The 13563-nt window shown below is 37.7% G+C and overlaps 1 protein-coding gene across 3 annotated transcripts in view; it reads left to right on the top strand.

Moving 5' to 3' along the window:
* Positions 1-13563, top strand: part of VPS54 (VPS54 subunit of GARP complex) — a 120693-nt gene that overhangs the window by 40667 nt on the left and 66463 nt on the right. For all 3 annotated transcript variants that reach the window (XM_063077607.1, XM_063077606.1, XM_063077608.1), the window contains one exon: positions 1819-2204. In XM_063077607.1, the coding sequence (XP_062933677.1) occupies positions 1819-2204 (386 nt within the window). The remainder of the gene's footprint in view (positions 1-1818; positions 2205-13563) is intronic.

Raw genomic sequence — 13563 nt, 5'->3', positions numbered from 1 at the left:
GTTTTTTTGAGTCTTTTTTTGGCAGCCGGCCAGTAGGGGATCTGAACCCTTGACCTTAGTGTTAAAAGGCATGCTCTTTCATGAACCGGGCTAACCAGCCAGCCTTATCTTGCTAGCTTTAACAAGAAAGGATGCTACAACTGGAATTAAAGAAATTTGTATCCTATTGTAGTGCTATCCAAACTGCTGGTCTGCAGTGAGATAAGATGTTTGCCCTGGAATGCAACTCATTGTACTGCTTCCTTCATTAAGAAAGTCTTTCTATGAAAAAAAATGCAGTGTGTTTAGTGATATAGTTGATTTACTTTCCCACAAACTTCCTTATTTTATCATGGACCTGTTAAATAGTCTACAGATTGGCAGCAGCATATAAACTGTGTTCTGAGTAGCACTGTCCCAAAGGAGTTATCCATTCTGCACTTACTATTCTGAGAATTAAGCCCACTTTTGCTTGCAATCTATCTTAGCACATTTGTGCCCATGTTGCTTTTCAGATAAATTAGTAAACAGCGGTATTAAAGATGAAAAGAACAAGAACAAAAGGCCATAAACCCAAGAGACTTAAACTATGGAAAAAATCTTGTTTGTAACCTATTAGATATAATAGATTATTCAGAGATCATTATTGAAGATATGAGTGATAATGTATGGTTTTAAGGAAACAGGCTTGATGACCAAATAATCTCATGAGTCCTAAATGTTAACACTATGAATTCTCCTGAGATATTCAGAGATAATGCCTAAAGTTTTGAACTATAAGTTAAAAAATCTAAAAGTAAAAAAATGGGAGGGAAATGAAAAGATAATGCAGCTGAAAAAGGCATATGCAGTTGGAAAGGAAAAAAAGACAAGTCAAGTTTTAGAAGTCCATATTTGAAATTTAGGTAGCATTCTTTAATATTTATTACTATAAGAATTAATCTTGGTAGTATTACAAATAAAATATATGTGAGCTAATTGTTCAAGGCATTTGTCAACCTTTTAAGAAACAAATATGTTGGAAATAAACTGAATTTTACAAATTGATAAAATAATCACTTTTGAAATATAAGCAGCCTTGGGAAAAAAAAATGATCTAAATGAATTCCAGTACTTTCTATAATTTGTGACTGAACCACCAATCTGTCTTTCATGGATTCTTTAGCATTTGAGACAGCATGGTATAGTAGAAAGAGCTTCAGTTTTTGAGGCAGAAAGACCTGGGTTCACATTTAGTTTTGTCACTTTTTAACCATGTGACTTACTCAAGTTATTTAATGTCTCTGAGATTCCTCATCTGTAAAATGAGAATAATAGTACCTGTATTCTGAGATTGTTAAAATTAGAAAAATTTGATGTATATAAAATACATGTACCTAGTACATAGAAGGAGGAGGCCATAATAGAAATTATCATCATCTATTTAGACAGATAAGTGATGTGTGATGTTGGTGGGGGCTTAAGGAGATCATTCTCTCTCCTGGTTTCAGAACTTCTGAAACTAAAATTATAATCTGAGATATCTGTGGGGCACTCTTATCTTTTAGGAAGTAGTTGGTGTTTGGAGAGTAGTAATGACAGGAACAGAGGAAGAAGGTAAATCACCTTCTACTCTTTTGTCTTACATTTATTCATCTACCTTTTAATCTGTTTATCTGCACTTTTCATCTTTCTTCCATTTTGTTGTGCTCAATTCCAAGAACCTCACAGTCAAACAATTGACAAATGGAACTTAAAATATATGTAGAAATATTTTATCATTTTTGTTTTTAGAAAGTATTTGGATAGTCAGGGAAAGTATATTTATTTATCCATGATTTTTTTTCCTTCTCTTTTAAGCTGAGCCATTATCTGGATATTGTGGAAGTAAACATTGCTCATCAGATCTCTCTACGTTCAGAAGCATTTTTCCATGCAATGACCTCTCAACATGAATTGCAGGACTACCTCAAGAAAACTTCCCAGGCTGTAAAAATGCTTCGAGATAAAATTGCACAGATTGATAAAGTAATGTGTGAAGGATCACTACACATTTTAAGACTGGCACTTACCAGAAATAATTGTGTTAAAGTATACAATAAACTGAAGTTAATGGCCACTGTACACCAGACTCAGCCTACAGTACAGGTGTTACTATCTACTTCTGAATTTGTTGGAGCATTGGACTTAATAGCAACAACCCAAGAGGTTCTACAGCAGGAACTTCAGGGCATTCACAGTTTCCGGTATGTCCATTAAATAAGCCATTAGAAATAATGTAAGAAATTTTTAAAGGATAAATTTTAGCATGTAATGTTAAAAGTGTGAATATTCAAAGTTAAATGGGTATTTTTTTTCTTCCAGATTGGTCTGTTTAGTAATGTTATTGTTCTCATATTAGCAAAATATACAAAAACCGTAAAAAATAATATTTACAAAGACATTTGGATGGAGAAGCAAAATTTAAATTTCTAGTAGGTGAAGTAAATGCAAGGCCAGCCACATATTTGAAAATAACATCTGAAAATGTCGAAGTAGCTTTGTGTCAAGATTGTAGATCAGGGTGGAGAGAGGAATACCAATATATTTAAAATTAAATTTATTTAAAAAGCTCTTTAATAGGTTTTATATTGAATAATTATTAAAATTCATTTCTAATTGGCAGTCTGTTTATCACATTGCAAAAAATTATGCATAGTGATGGAAAAGACCCAATTTTTCCTAATTTCTTATTTTTTTTTAATGGAAAGATTTATATTATCTTTTATTTATTTTTAAAATTTTTTTGTTGAAACATATTGATTGTATGTATTTTTGGGGTACAGAGTTATATTTCAATACATGTATGCAGTGTGTGATGATCCATTCAGGGCAATCAGCATACTCATGCTTGCAAAACCCAATCATTTCTTTAAGATGTGTACTTTTGATCTCCTCTCTTCTAGTTCGGTAATGTGCAATAAATCTTTGTTAATTACAGATTCTTTTGATCTCCTCTCTTCTAGTTCGGTAATGTGCAATAAATCTTTGTTAATTACAGATTCTGGGGTCTACTGTACATCAGTAGGACTTATTTTTCCTATCTAACCATAATTTTTTGTCCATTAGCCAGCCCTTCACCATGCTCTCACCCCGCTCCCCTCTCACCTCTAGTAACCACAGTTCTTTCTTCTCCATTGAACAATTCAACTTATTATTATTTGGGGTTTTTTAAAAATTTTGTTTTGTTCTCTTTTTTAGCTCCTGCATGTGGGTGAGAACATATAGTACTTCTCTTTCTGTGCCTGGCTTATTTCACTTAACATAATTTTCTGCATTTGGCAGAATTTCATCCTTTTCTACAGCAGCATAATATTCCATTGTGTATATGTACCACATTTTCTTTATTCAGTCATCTGTTAGTGGACATTTAGGTTGGTTCCATATCTTGGCTATTGTGAATAGAGCTGCAATAAACCTGGGAGTGCAGATATCCTTTCAACATGATGCTTTCCATTCCTTTGGGTGTATACCCAGCAGTGGAATTGCTGGGTCATATGGTAAGTGTATCTGTAGTTGTATGAGAAACCTCCATACTATTTTCCAAAATGGCTGTACTAATTTACAGTCCCACCAACAGTGTGTAAGGGTTCCCCTTTCTCAAAATCCTTGACAAGCATTTGTTATTTTCTATCTTTTTAATAATAGCCAGTCTAACTGGGGTGAAATGATATCTCAATGTGATTTTGATTTGTATTTCCCTGACAATTTGTCATGTTGAGCATTTCTTCACGGACCTGTTGGCCATTTGTATGTCTTCCTTTGAGAGGTGTCTATTCAGCTCCATTGCCCATTTTTTAATTGGGTTATTTGGTTTTTTACTATTGAGTTGTTTAAATTCTTTGTATATTTTGGATATTAGCCCATTATCAGATGCATAGTTTGCAAATATTTTCTCCCATTCCGTAGGTTGTCTCTTTGTTCTGTTGATTGTTTTATTTACTGTGCACAAGCTTTTCAGTTTGATAAAACCCCATTTGTTTATTTTTGCTCTCTTGCTTATGCTTTTAAAGTTTTATTCATAAAATCTTTGCCTAGTCCTATGTCCTGGAGCATTTCCCTGTGTTTTCTTCTAGAAGTATTATAATTTCAGGTCATACATTTAAGTTTTTAATCCATTTTGAGTTGATTTTTTTATATGGTGAGAGACAGGAGTCTAGTTCATTCTTCTACAAATAGATATACAGTTTTCCCAGCACCATTTATTGACAAGACTGCCCTTTCCCCAATGTATGTTGTTAGTGCTTTTGTCAAAGATCAGTTGGCTATAAGTATGGGGTTTTTTTCTGGGTTTTCTATCCTGTTCCATTTGTCCAAGTATCTGCTTTTATGCCAGTACCATGCTGTTTTGATTACTATAGCTTTGTAGTATATTTTGAAGTCAGGTAGTATAATGCCTCCCACTTTACTTTTTTTGCTCAGGATTGCTTTGGCTGTTTGAGGTCTTTTTTTCTTCCATATGAATGGTAGATTATTTTTTCTATTTTTGTGAAGAATGCCATTGATATTTTAATAGAGATTGCATTGAATCTGTAGATCACTTTTGGTAGTATGGTCTTTTTTTTTTTTTTTTTTTTTTTTTTTTCTGGGCAGCTGGCCCGTATGGAGATTCAAACCCAGACATTTTCTCTACATCTACATTAATTCTACTGATCCATGAGCATGGAATGTCTTTCTGTTGCTTGTGTCCTCTAATTTCTTTCATCAGTGTTTTGTATTTTTCATCATAGAGATCTTTTACCTCCTTGGTTAGATTTATTCCTAGGTATTTTTTTTTCTTTTTTTGGTTGCTATTATAATTGGGATTACTTTCTTGATTTTTTTTTTCTGCTAGTTCATTCCTTGTGTCTAGATATGCTACTGACTTTCGTATACCAATTTTATATCCTGCAACTTTACTGAATTTGTTTATCAGCTTTAAGAGTTTTTTGGTAGAGTCTTTGGGTTTTTCTTTACATAAGATCATGTCATCTGCAAACACGGATAATTTGACTTCCTCTTTTCTAATTTGGATGTCCTTTATTCCTTTCTCTTGCCTAATTACTCTGTGTAGAACTTCCAGTACTGTGTTAAATAGGAGTGGTGAGAGTGGACATCCTTGTCTTGTTTCTGTTCTTACAGGAAATTCTTTCAACTTTTCCCCATTCAAAATGAGGTTAGCTATGGGTTTGTTATATATGGCTTCTATTGTGTTGAGACACTTTCCTTCTATACCTGATTTGTTGAGAGTTTTTACATGAAGGTGTGTTGAATATTATCACATGCTTTTTCTGCATGTATTGAGATGATAATATGGTTTTTGTCTTTCATTTTGTTGATGTGGTGTATCACATTTATTGATTTGCATATGTCAAACCACCCTTGCATCCCTCAGATAAATCCCACTTGATCATGGTGTATAATCTTTTTGGTGTGCTATTGGATTCTTTTTGCTAGTACTTTGTTGAGAATTTTTGCATCTAAGTTCATCAAGAATATTGGCCTGTAGTTTTCTTTTTTTGTTTGTGTCTGGTTTGAGTAAGAGGGTGATGCTGGTCTTATAGAATGAGTTTGGAGGAATGCCCTCTGCTTTGATTTTTGGAATAGTTTGAGAAGAATTGGTATTAAATCTTCTTTAAAAGTTTGGTAGAATTCAGCAGTGAAGCTGTCTAGCTGATTACTGTTTCAGTCTCATTGTTCATTATTGATCTGTTGAGGTTTTCCATTTCTTTTTGGTTCAGTCTTGGTAGGTTGTATGTGTCCAGAAATTTATCCATTTCCTCTAGATTTTCAAATTTGTTTCTCTAATAATTCTTCATATTTCTCTGGAATCAGTTGTGTGTGCTCGTAGCAGCGCCCCAAACTGAATTTATTGCCAATGAGGACTGTGCAGTTACCTTGCAGCTTGAATTGTAGGTGTATGCAGTGGGAGTGGTGACTCAGATGCTCCCTGCCTACCTTGACCCACCAGTGTGGGGTCTCTCCAGTGTCTGTGCTGTGCTTGTCAGGTGGTTCCCTTGTTTTATTGTGTTGCTGTCTCGAATTTCCAGATCTTGATGGGATCTTCCTCACTATTTTGTTGGATTCCGTCATTTTCTCTTAGCCACTGTTTTATAGGTGCTTATCTACTTGTTGCTTTGGACTTTCTTTGCATTAAAGGGGAAGTCTGCCTCTAGTCAGCCATCTTGCTGGAAAAAAACCCTAAGTTCTTACTTTGAAAATTCTTTTAATATTTGGGTTTTAGAGACTTTCTGTGAAATCATGCCAAGGTGTTTATTTTATAGATAGACCAAAATTGCAAGCCATTAACATTTCATTCAGTTAAGCAGGCTTGCAGTGTCCTTGTAGAGAAACCTATCCAAACCTTGCACTACTAAGTGACTACAAAGAAGCTTTATGGAAGATGTGCTCTGTAATTTAATATATTCTGGAAAAGTTAGCTTCAGAGTAAGTTTATTTTAATTGAATTATAAATTTTTATTGACTAAGGGTATGTAATTGGCATAGTTGTTTAGAAAGCATTATTTTAAAACTTGGACCAAATTTAGTTAGATAAACAGTTGACTCATTCATTCATTCTTTCATTCAGGATATGGCTATTGAGTACCTATTACATGTCAGGAATCAGGCATGAACATAGCAGAGATGCTCTCTGCTCTATTAGTTTCTACAACTTATTTGGCAGGGAGAGGGAGACATACAAATTACTGGGCACTTATGATACAGTGCAATACAGTATGATGGCGAATGTACAGATTGCTAGAGAGCTCTAATCTTAGGGGACAAACCTAATCCAGACTTGGATGGTTACAGAAAAAGTTTTGTGTCTACCTCTCTGAGAATCTATTGAAAGCTATTGTTGGATCTTCCTTCTATAAAAATATGTCTATGCATAAAATTTTGCAATCAATTTTGGATGATTCATGGTTCTTTAATGTCTACTTTGGATTCTTGAGCATAGAACCCAGGGTGACTAAATGATTTTTAATTTCGCTTGCACCCATGAAATTTTATTTTATTTTATTTTATTTTAATTTTATTTTGTCGATACACATAGTGGCTGATTATTGTTGCCCATCACCAAAACCTCCCTCCCTCCTCCCTCCCCCCCACCCCCCCACCAATGTCCCCTCTGTTTGATTGTTGTATCAACTTCAAGTAATTGTGGTTGTTATATCTTCTTCCCCTCCCACCCCCCGGTTTTTTTTTTTGTGTGTGTGTGTGTGTGTGTGAATTTATATATTAATTTTTAGCTCCCACCGATAAGTGAGAACATGTGGTATTTCTCTTTCTGTGCCTGACTTGTTTCACTTAATATAATTCTCTCAAGGTCCATCCATGTTGTTGCAAATGGCAGTATTTCATTCGTTTTTATAGCTGAGTAGTATTCCATTGTGTAGATGTACCACATTTTCCGTATCCACTCATCTGATGATGGACATTTGGGCTGGTTCCAACTCTTGGCTATCGTAAAGAGTGCTGCGATGAACATTGGGGAACAGGTATACCTTCGACTTGATGATTTCCATTCCTCTGGGTATATTCCCAACAGTGGGATAGCTGGGTCGTATGGTAGATCTATCTGCAATTGTTTGAGGAACCTCCATACCATTTTCCATAGAGGCTGCACCATTTTGCAGTCCCACCAACAATGGATAAGAGTTCCTTTTTCTCCGCAACCTCACCAGCATTTATCGTTCAGAGTCTTTTGGATTTTAGCCATCCTAACTGGGGTGAGATGGTATCTCAGTGTGGTTTTGATTTGCATTTCCCGGATGCTGAGTGATGTTGAGCATTTTTTCATATGTCTGTTGGCCATTTGTATATCTTCCTTAGAGAAATGCCTACTTAGCTCTTTTCCCCATTTTTTAATTGGGTTGCTTGTATTTTTCTTGTAAAGTTGTTTGAGTTCCTTATACATTCTGGATATTAATCGTTTGTCAGATGTATATTTTGCAAATATTTTCTCCCACTCTGTTGGTTGTCTTTTAACTCTATTAATTGTTTCTTTTGCTGTGCAGAAGCTTTTTAGTTTGATATAATCCCATTTGTTTATTTTTCCCTTCGTTGCCTGTGCTTTTGGGGTCGTATTCATGAAGTCTGTGCCTAGTCCTATTTCCTGAAGTGTTTCTCCTATGTTTTCTTTAAGAAGTTTTATTGTTTCAGGGTGTATATTTAAATCCTTAATCCATTTTGAGTTGATTTTAGTATATGGTGAGAGGTATGGATCTAGTTTCATTCTTCTTCTTGTGGATATCCAGTTATCCCAGCACCATTTGCTGAAGAGGCAGTCCCTTCCCCAGTGAATAGGCTTGGTGCCTTTGTCAAAGATCAGATGGCAGTAAGTGTGTGGGTTGATTTCTGGATTCTCTATTCTATTCCATTGATCAGTGTGTCAGTATTTATGCCAGTACCATACTGTTTTTGCCATTATACCTTTGTAGTATAGCTTAAAGTCAGGTAGTGTTATGCCTCCAGCTTTATTTTTTTTGCTCAGCATTGCTTTGGCTATGTGTGGTCTTTTATTATTCCATATAAATGTCTGGATAGTTCTTTCCATTTCTGAGAAAAATGTCTTTGGAATTTTGATGGGGATTGCATTGAATTTGTATATCACTTTGGGGAGTATGGACATTTTCACTATGTTGATTCTTCCAATCCAAGAGCATGGATATCTTTCCATCTTCTTGTATCCTCTCTAATTTCTCTCAGCAGTGGTTTGTAGTTCTCATGATAGAGATTTTTCACCTCCTTGGTTAACTCAGTTCCTAAGTATTTTATTTTTTTGGTGGCTATTGTAAATGGGCAGGCTTTCTTGATTTCTCGTTCTGCATGTTCACTATTGGAGAAAAGAAATGCCACTGATTTTTGTGTGTTGATTTTGTATCCTGCTACTGTGCTGAAATCATTTATCAATTACAAGAGTTTTTTTGTAGAGGTTTTAGGCTGTTCGATATATAGGATCATGTCATCTGCAAACAGGGACAGTTTGACTTCATCTTTTCCAATCTGGATGCCCTTTATTTCCTTCTCTTCTCTGATTGCTCTGGCTAGTACTTCCAACACTATGTTGAATAGGAGTGGTGAGAGTGGGCATCCTTGTCTAGTTGCTATTCTTAAAGGAAAAGCTTTCAGCTTTTCCCCATTCAGGATGATATTGGCAGTGGGTTTATCATTTATGGCTTTAATTATGTTGAGATACTTTCCCTCTATACCTAACTTATAGAGGGTCTTTGTCATGAATGAGTGCTGAACTTTATCAAATGCTTTTTCAGCATCTATAGAGATGATCATATGGTCCTTGTGTTTGACTTTATTAATATGGTGTATCACATTTATTGATTTGCGTACGTTGAACCAACCTTGCATCCCTGGGATGAATCCCACTTGATCGTGGTGAATAATTTTACGTATGTGTTGTTGTATTCTGTTTGCTAGTATTTTAGTGAGGATTTTTGCATCTATATTCATCAAGGATATCGGCCTGTAGTTTTCTTTTTTGGTTATATCCTTACCTGGTTTTGGTATCAGGATGATGTTTGCTTCATAGAATGAGTTTGGGAGATTTGCGTCTGTTTCAATCTTTTGTAATAGTTTGTAAAGAATCGGTGTCAATTCCTCTTTGAATGTTTGGAAAAATTCTGCTGTAAATCCATCTGGTCCTGGGCTTTTCTTTATTGGGAGCCTTCTGATAACAGCTTCAATCTCTTTTATTGTTATTGGTCTGTTCAAATTTTCTACGTCTTCATGGTTCAGTTTTGGGAGCTTGTGTGTGTCCAGAAATTTATCCATTTTCTCCAGATTTTCAAATTTGATGGCATATAGTTGTTTATAGTAGTCTCGAATGATTCCTTGTATTTCAGATGAATCAGTTGTAATATCGCCTTTTTCATTTCTAATTTTTGTTATTTGAGTCTTCTCTCTCCTTTTTTTGGTTAGCCATGCTAATGGTTTGTCAATTTTATTTATCTTTTCAAAAAACCAACTTTTTGATTCATTGATCTTTTGAATTGTTTTTTCGGTTTCAATTTCATTAAGTTCTGCTCTGATCTTAATGATTTCTTTCCGTCTGCTAACTTTAGGTTTGGATTGTTCTTGTTTTTCTAGTTCTTTAAGGTGAAGTGTTAGGTTGTTCACTTGCCATCTTTCCATTCTGAGGTGAGCATTTAATGCAATAAATTTCCCCCTTAATACTGCTTTTGCAGTATCCCACAGGTTTTTGTATGATTTATCATTATTTTCATTAGTTTCAATAAATGTTTCGATTTCCTGCTTGATTTCTTCTTGGACCCATATGTCATTAAGTAGAATGCTGTTTAATTTCCATGTGTTTGTATAGTTTCCAGAGTTTCATTTGTTACTGATTTCTAGTTTTAATCCATTGTGGTCTGAGAAAATACATGGGATAATTCCAATTTTTGTGAATCTGTTGAGACTTGATTTGTGACCTAATATGTTATCTATCCTGGAGAATGATCCATGTGCTGATGAGAACAATGAATATTCTGAGGTTGTTGGATGGAATGTTCTGTAGATATCTGCCAATTCCAATTGGTTTAGAGTATTGTTTAGATCTTGTGTTTCTCTATTGATTCTTTGCCTAGATGATCTGTCCAGTATTGACAGTGGGGTGTTCAGGTCCCCTGCTATTATGGTATTAGTGTCTATTTCCTTCTTTAGGTCTAATAGAGTTTGTTTTATAAACCTGGCTGCTCCAACATTGGGTGCGTACGTATTTATGATTGTTATGTCTTCTTGATGGATCAGTCCTTTTATCATTATGTAGTGTCCCTCATTGTCTCTTTTTATGGTTTTTAGTTTAAAGTCTATTTTGTCAGATATAAGAATAGCTACTCCAGCTCGTTTTTCTTTTCTGTTTGCATGGTAAATCTTTTTCCATCCTTTCACTCTTAGTCTATGTGAATCTTTATTGGGTGAGGTATGTCTCTTGTAGGCAGCATATAGTTGGGTCCTCCTTTTTGATCCAGTTAGCCAGTCTGTGTCTTTTGATTGGGGAATTTAAGACTTTTACATTAAGAGTTGTTATTGAAAGGTGTTGATTTATTCCTAGCATTTTATTGGTTTTTTGGTTGTCTTAGGTGTCTTTTGTTCCTTGCTTTCTGACTTACTGTTTGGTTTCTGTGTTTGTTGGTTCCTTAGGTTGTAGATAGCGTTTTTGTTTGCTTGTTTTCTCTTCATGAATGCCATTTTTATTATACTAGTGGGTTTTGTTTTTTCTTGGGTTTTTATGGCAGTTCTAGTTATTTTTCAGGAACCAAACCCAGTAGTCCCTTGAGGATTTCTTGTAAGGGTGGTTGTGTGGTAGTGAACTCCTGCAGTTTTTTTTTGTCTGAGAAATATACTATTTGCCCTTCATTTCAGAAGGATTGCCTTGCAGGGTAGAGTATTCTTGGCTGGCAAGCTTTGTCTTTTAGTATTTTGAATATATCATCCCATTCCTTTCTAGCTTTTAAGGTTTCTGATGAAAAGTCTGATGTTAGCCTGATTTGGGCTCCCTTATAGGTGATTTGACGCTTCTCTCTTACAGCTTTTAAGATTCTCTCTTTGTCTCTGAGTTTTGCCAATTTGACTATAACATGTCTTGGAGAAGGCATTTTTGGGTTGAATACATTTGGAGATCGTTGAGCTTCCTGGATCTGAAGATCTTTGATTTTTCCTATACCTGAGAAGTTTTCTGCCACTATTTTGTTGAATATGTTTTCAATGCAATCTCCATTTTCCTCCCGTTCTGGAATACCCATGACTCGGATATTTGAGCGCTTAAGGTTGTCTGATATCTCTCTCAGATTTTCTTCAATGTCTTTGATTCTTTTTTCTTTCTTTTTGTCTGCTTGTGTTATTTCAAACAGCCCATCTTCTAGTTCAGAGGTTCTCTCTTCAACTTCGACAAGCCTGCTGGTTAAACCCTCCGTTGTGTTTTTTATTTCGCTGAATAACTTCTTCACTTCAGCAAGTACTGCTACATTTTTTTTTTCAGGACATTGATTTCCTTGTACATTTCCTCGTTCAGGTCCTGTATACTTTTCCCCATTTCATCATGATGTCTAGCTGAGTTTTCTTGTATCTCATTCAGTTTCCTTAGAATTATCACTCGAAATTCCTTGTCAGTCATTTCAAGGGCTTCTTGTTCTATAGGATCTAGAGTTTGAGATTTATTAACTTTTGGTGGTGTACTTTCTTGAATTTTTGTATTTTGTATCTTTTTTTTGATGTTTATTCATTGTGGCAGGGGGTTTCACAGTCCACCGGTTTGAGACTATTGACTAACTAAGATGTTGCTGTGGTTGCCAATTTGGTATGGCTACCTCCGTGACTGCTCAGTTGGCCTTTAGTGCCTTGTGTGTATGGTTGCCTTGGGTCTTGGGCCTCTCCGGGGAGCCACCTCTCTGGTCAGCTTGGACTCTGCTGGGCTGCTGGGTCACGTACCACAGGGTGTGTGATCTCTGCTGAGCTTTCACTTCCCGTGCAGGACTTCTCCCTGTTCCATGTGCTCTGGCCCAGGCTGTTGGATCGTGCAGTGGCGACCCCACAGGATGTGTGGTTTCTGTCGAGTCTCCGCCTCCCTAGCCGGACGTCTCCCCGCTCTGTGCGCACTGGGCTGGGCTGGGACGTATCTTCTGCAACCCTCATCTATCAGCTGGGCCTTCAAGACCCTGCTTGGTACCGCCTCGCCGAGGAAGTCTACCAGGTTTCTGCTAGGCACAGACGACCGGTCGCTCTGGGTGCCTTTGTAGCACTGTGTAGATCTTTCTTGGGACTTATCACCTTCCTCCTGGTATTGCGGTTATTTGTGTACTTGTCTTATCTCCCACACCAGAGCGTGAGCTCCTTGGGGGAGGAGCCTGCAGCACACTGTTCACCTTTGTATCCCCCCGGTGTGGACCGAGTCTGGTGCCCACCCGCAGTCAGGTCTCCGGCAGGTTCAAGCAAACTTGGGAACTCTCCAACCACACGATTCCTAACCAGAAATCAGTTAGGCGTTTTTCTGAACTGGTGGCCGCAGAGATGGTATCTGCCTCCCAGTATCAGGAAGTTTACCGGGGGCCGGAGCCCAGGGTGCAGTGGAGTGACAGTCGGCCCCGCCCGGACTTCCTTGCCCTCCTGACACTGGCCGGGGACGCCCCACGCCACCAGCCCCGCCAGAGAATCGTGGAGGGAGTGGGCGGGGAGGCCAGCCCGCAGGCCCTGGGAAGCTCCGCGCCGGGGCAAGCAAGTGGGAAGGCTCAGTGAGGAGCCGAGCTGAGCGAGGAGGACAGGCTTGGCTGAGCCGGGCCGGAGCTGCCACCACCTGTGAAAATGTGGCAGCCCCGGGGCCAGTGCGTGGCCCAGTGATGCAGGCAGAAGCCAGGCGGGCGTCTGCCCCCCGAGCAGGGCCGGGTCGGGTGTCACTCACAGGGCTGTGCCAGGTCGGGCGCTCCCTCTCTGCCTCTGGTTTGTCACCTTCCCCGTTCTCGGCTCCCACTTCCTCGGGCTGCTCGCTCGGTCCTGCGGCATGGCTCGGGCGCTCCCAGGAATCTTCTTTTATGCCGGCCTGAAAGCTCGAATCATGAATAGGGCAGCTGGCTG

The sequence above is a fragment of the Cynocephalus volans genome, chromosome 14 (assembly GCF_027409185.1).
Source record: "Cynocephalus volans isolate mCynVol1 chromosome 14, mCynVol1.pri, whole genome shotgun sequence".
NCBI classification, from domain to species: Eukaryota; Metazoa; Chordata; class Mammalia; order Dermoptera; family Cynocephalidae; genus Cynocephalus; species Cynocephalus volans.
This window is presented reverse-complemented; position numbering and strand designations above follow the sequence as displayed.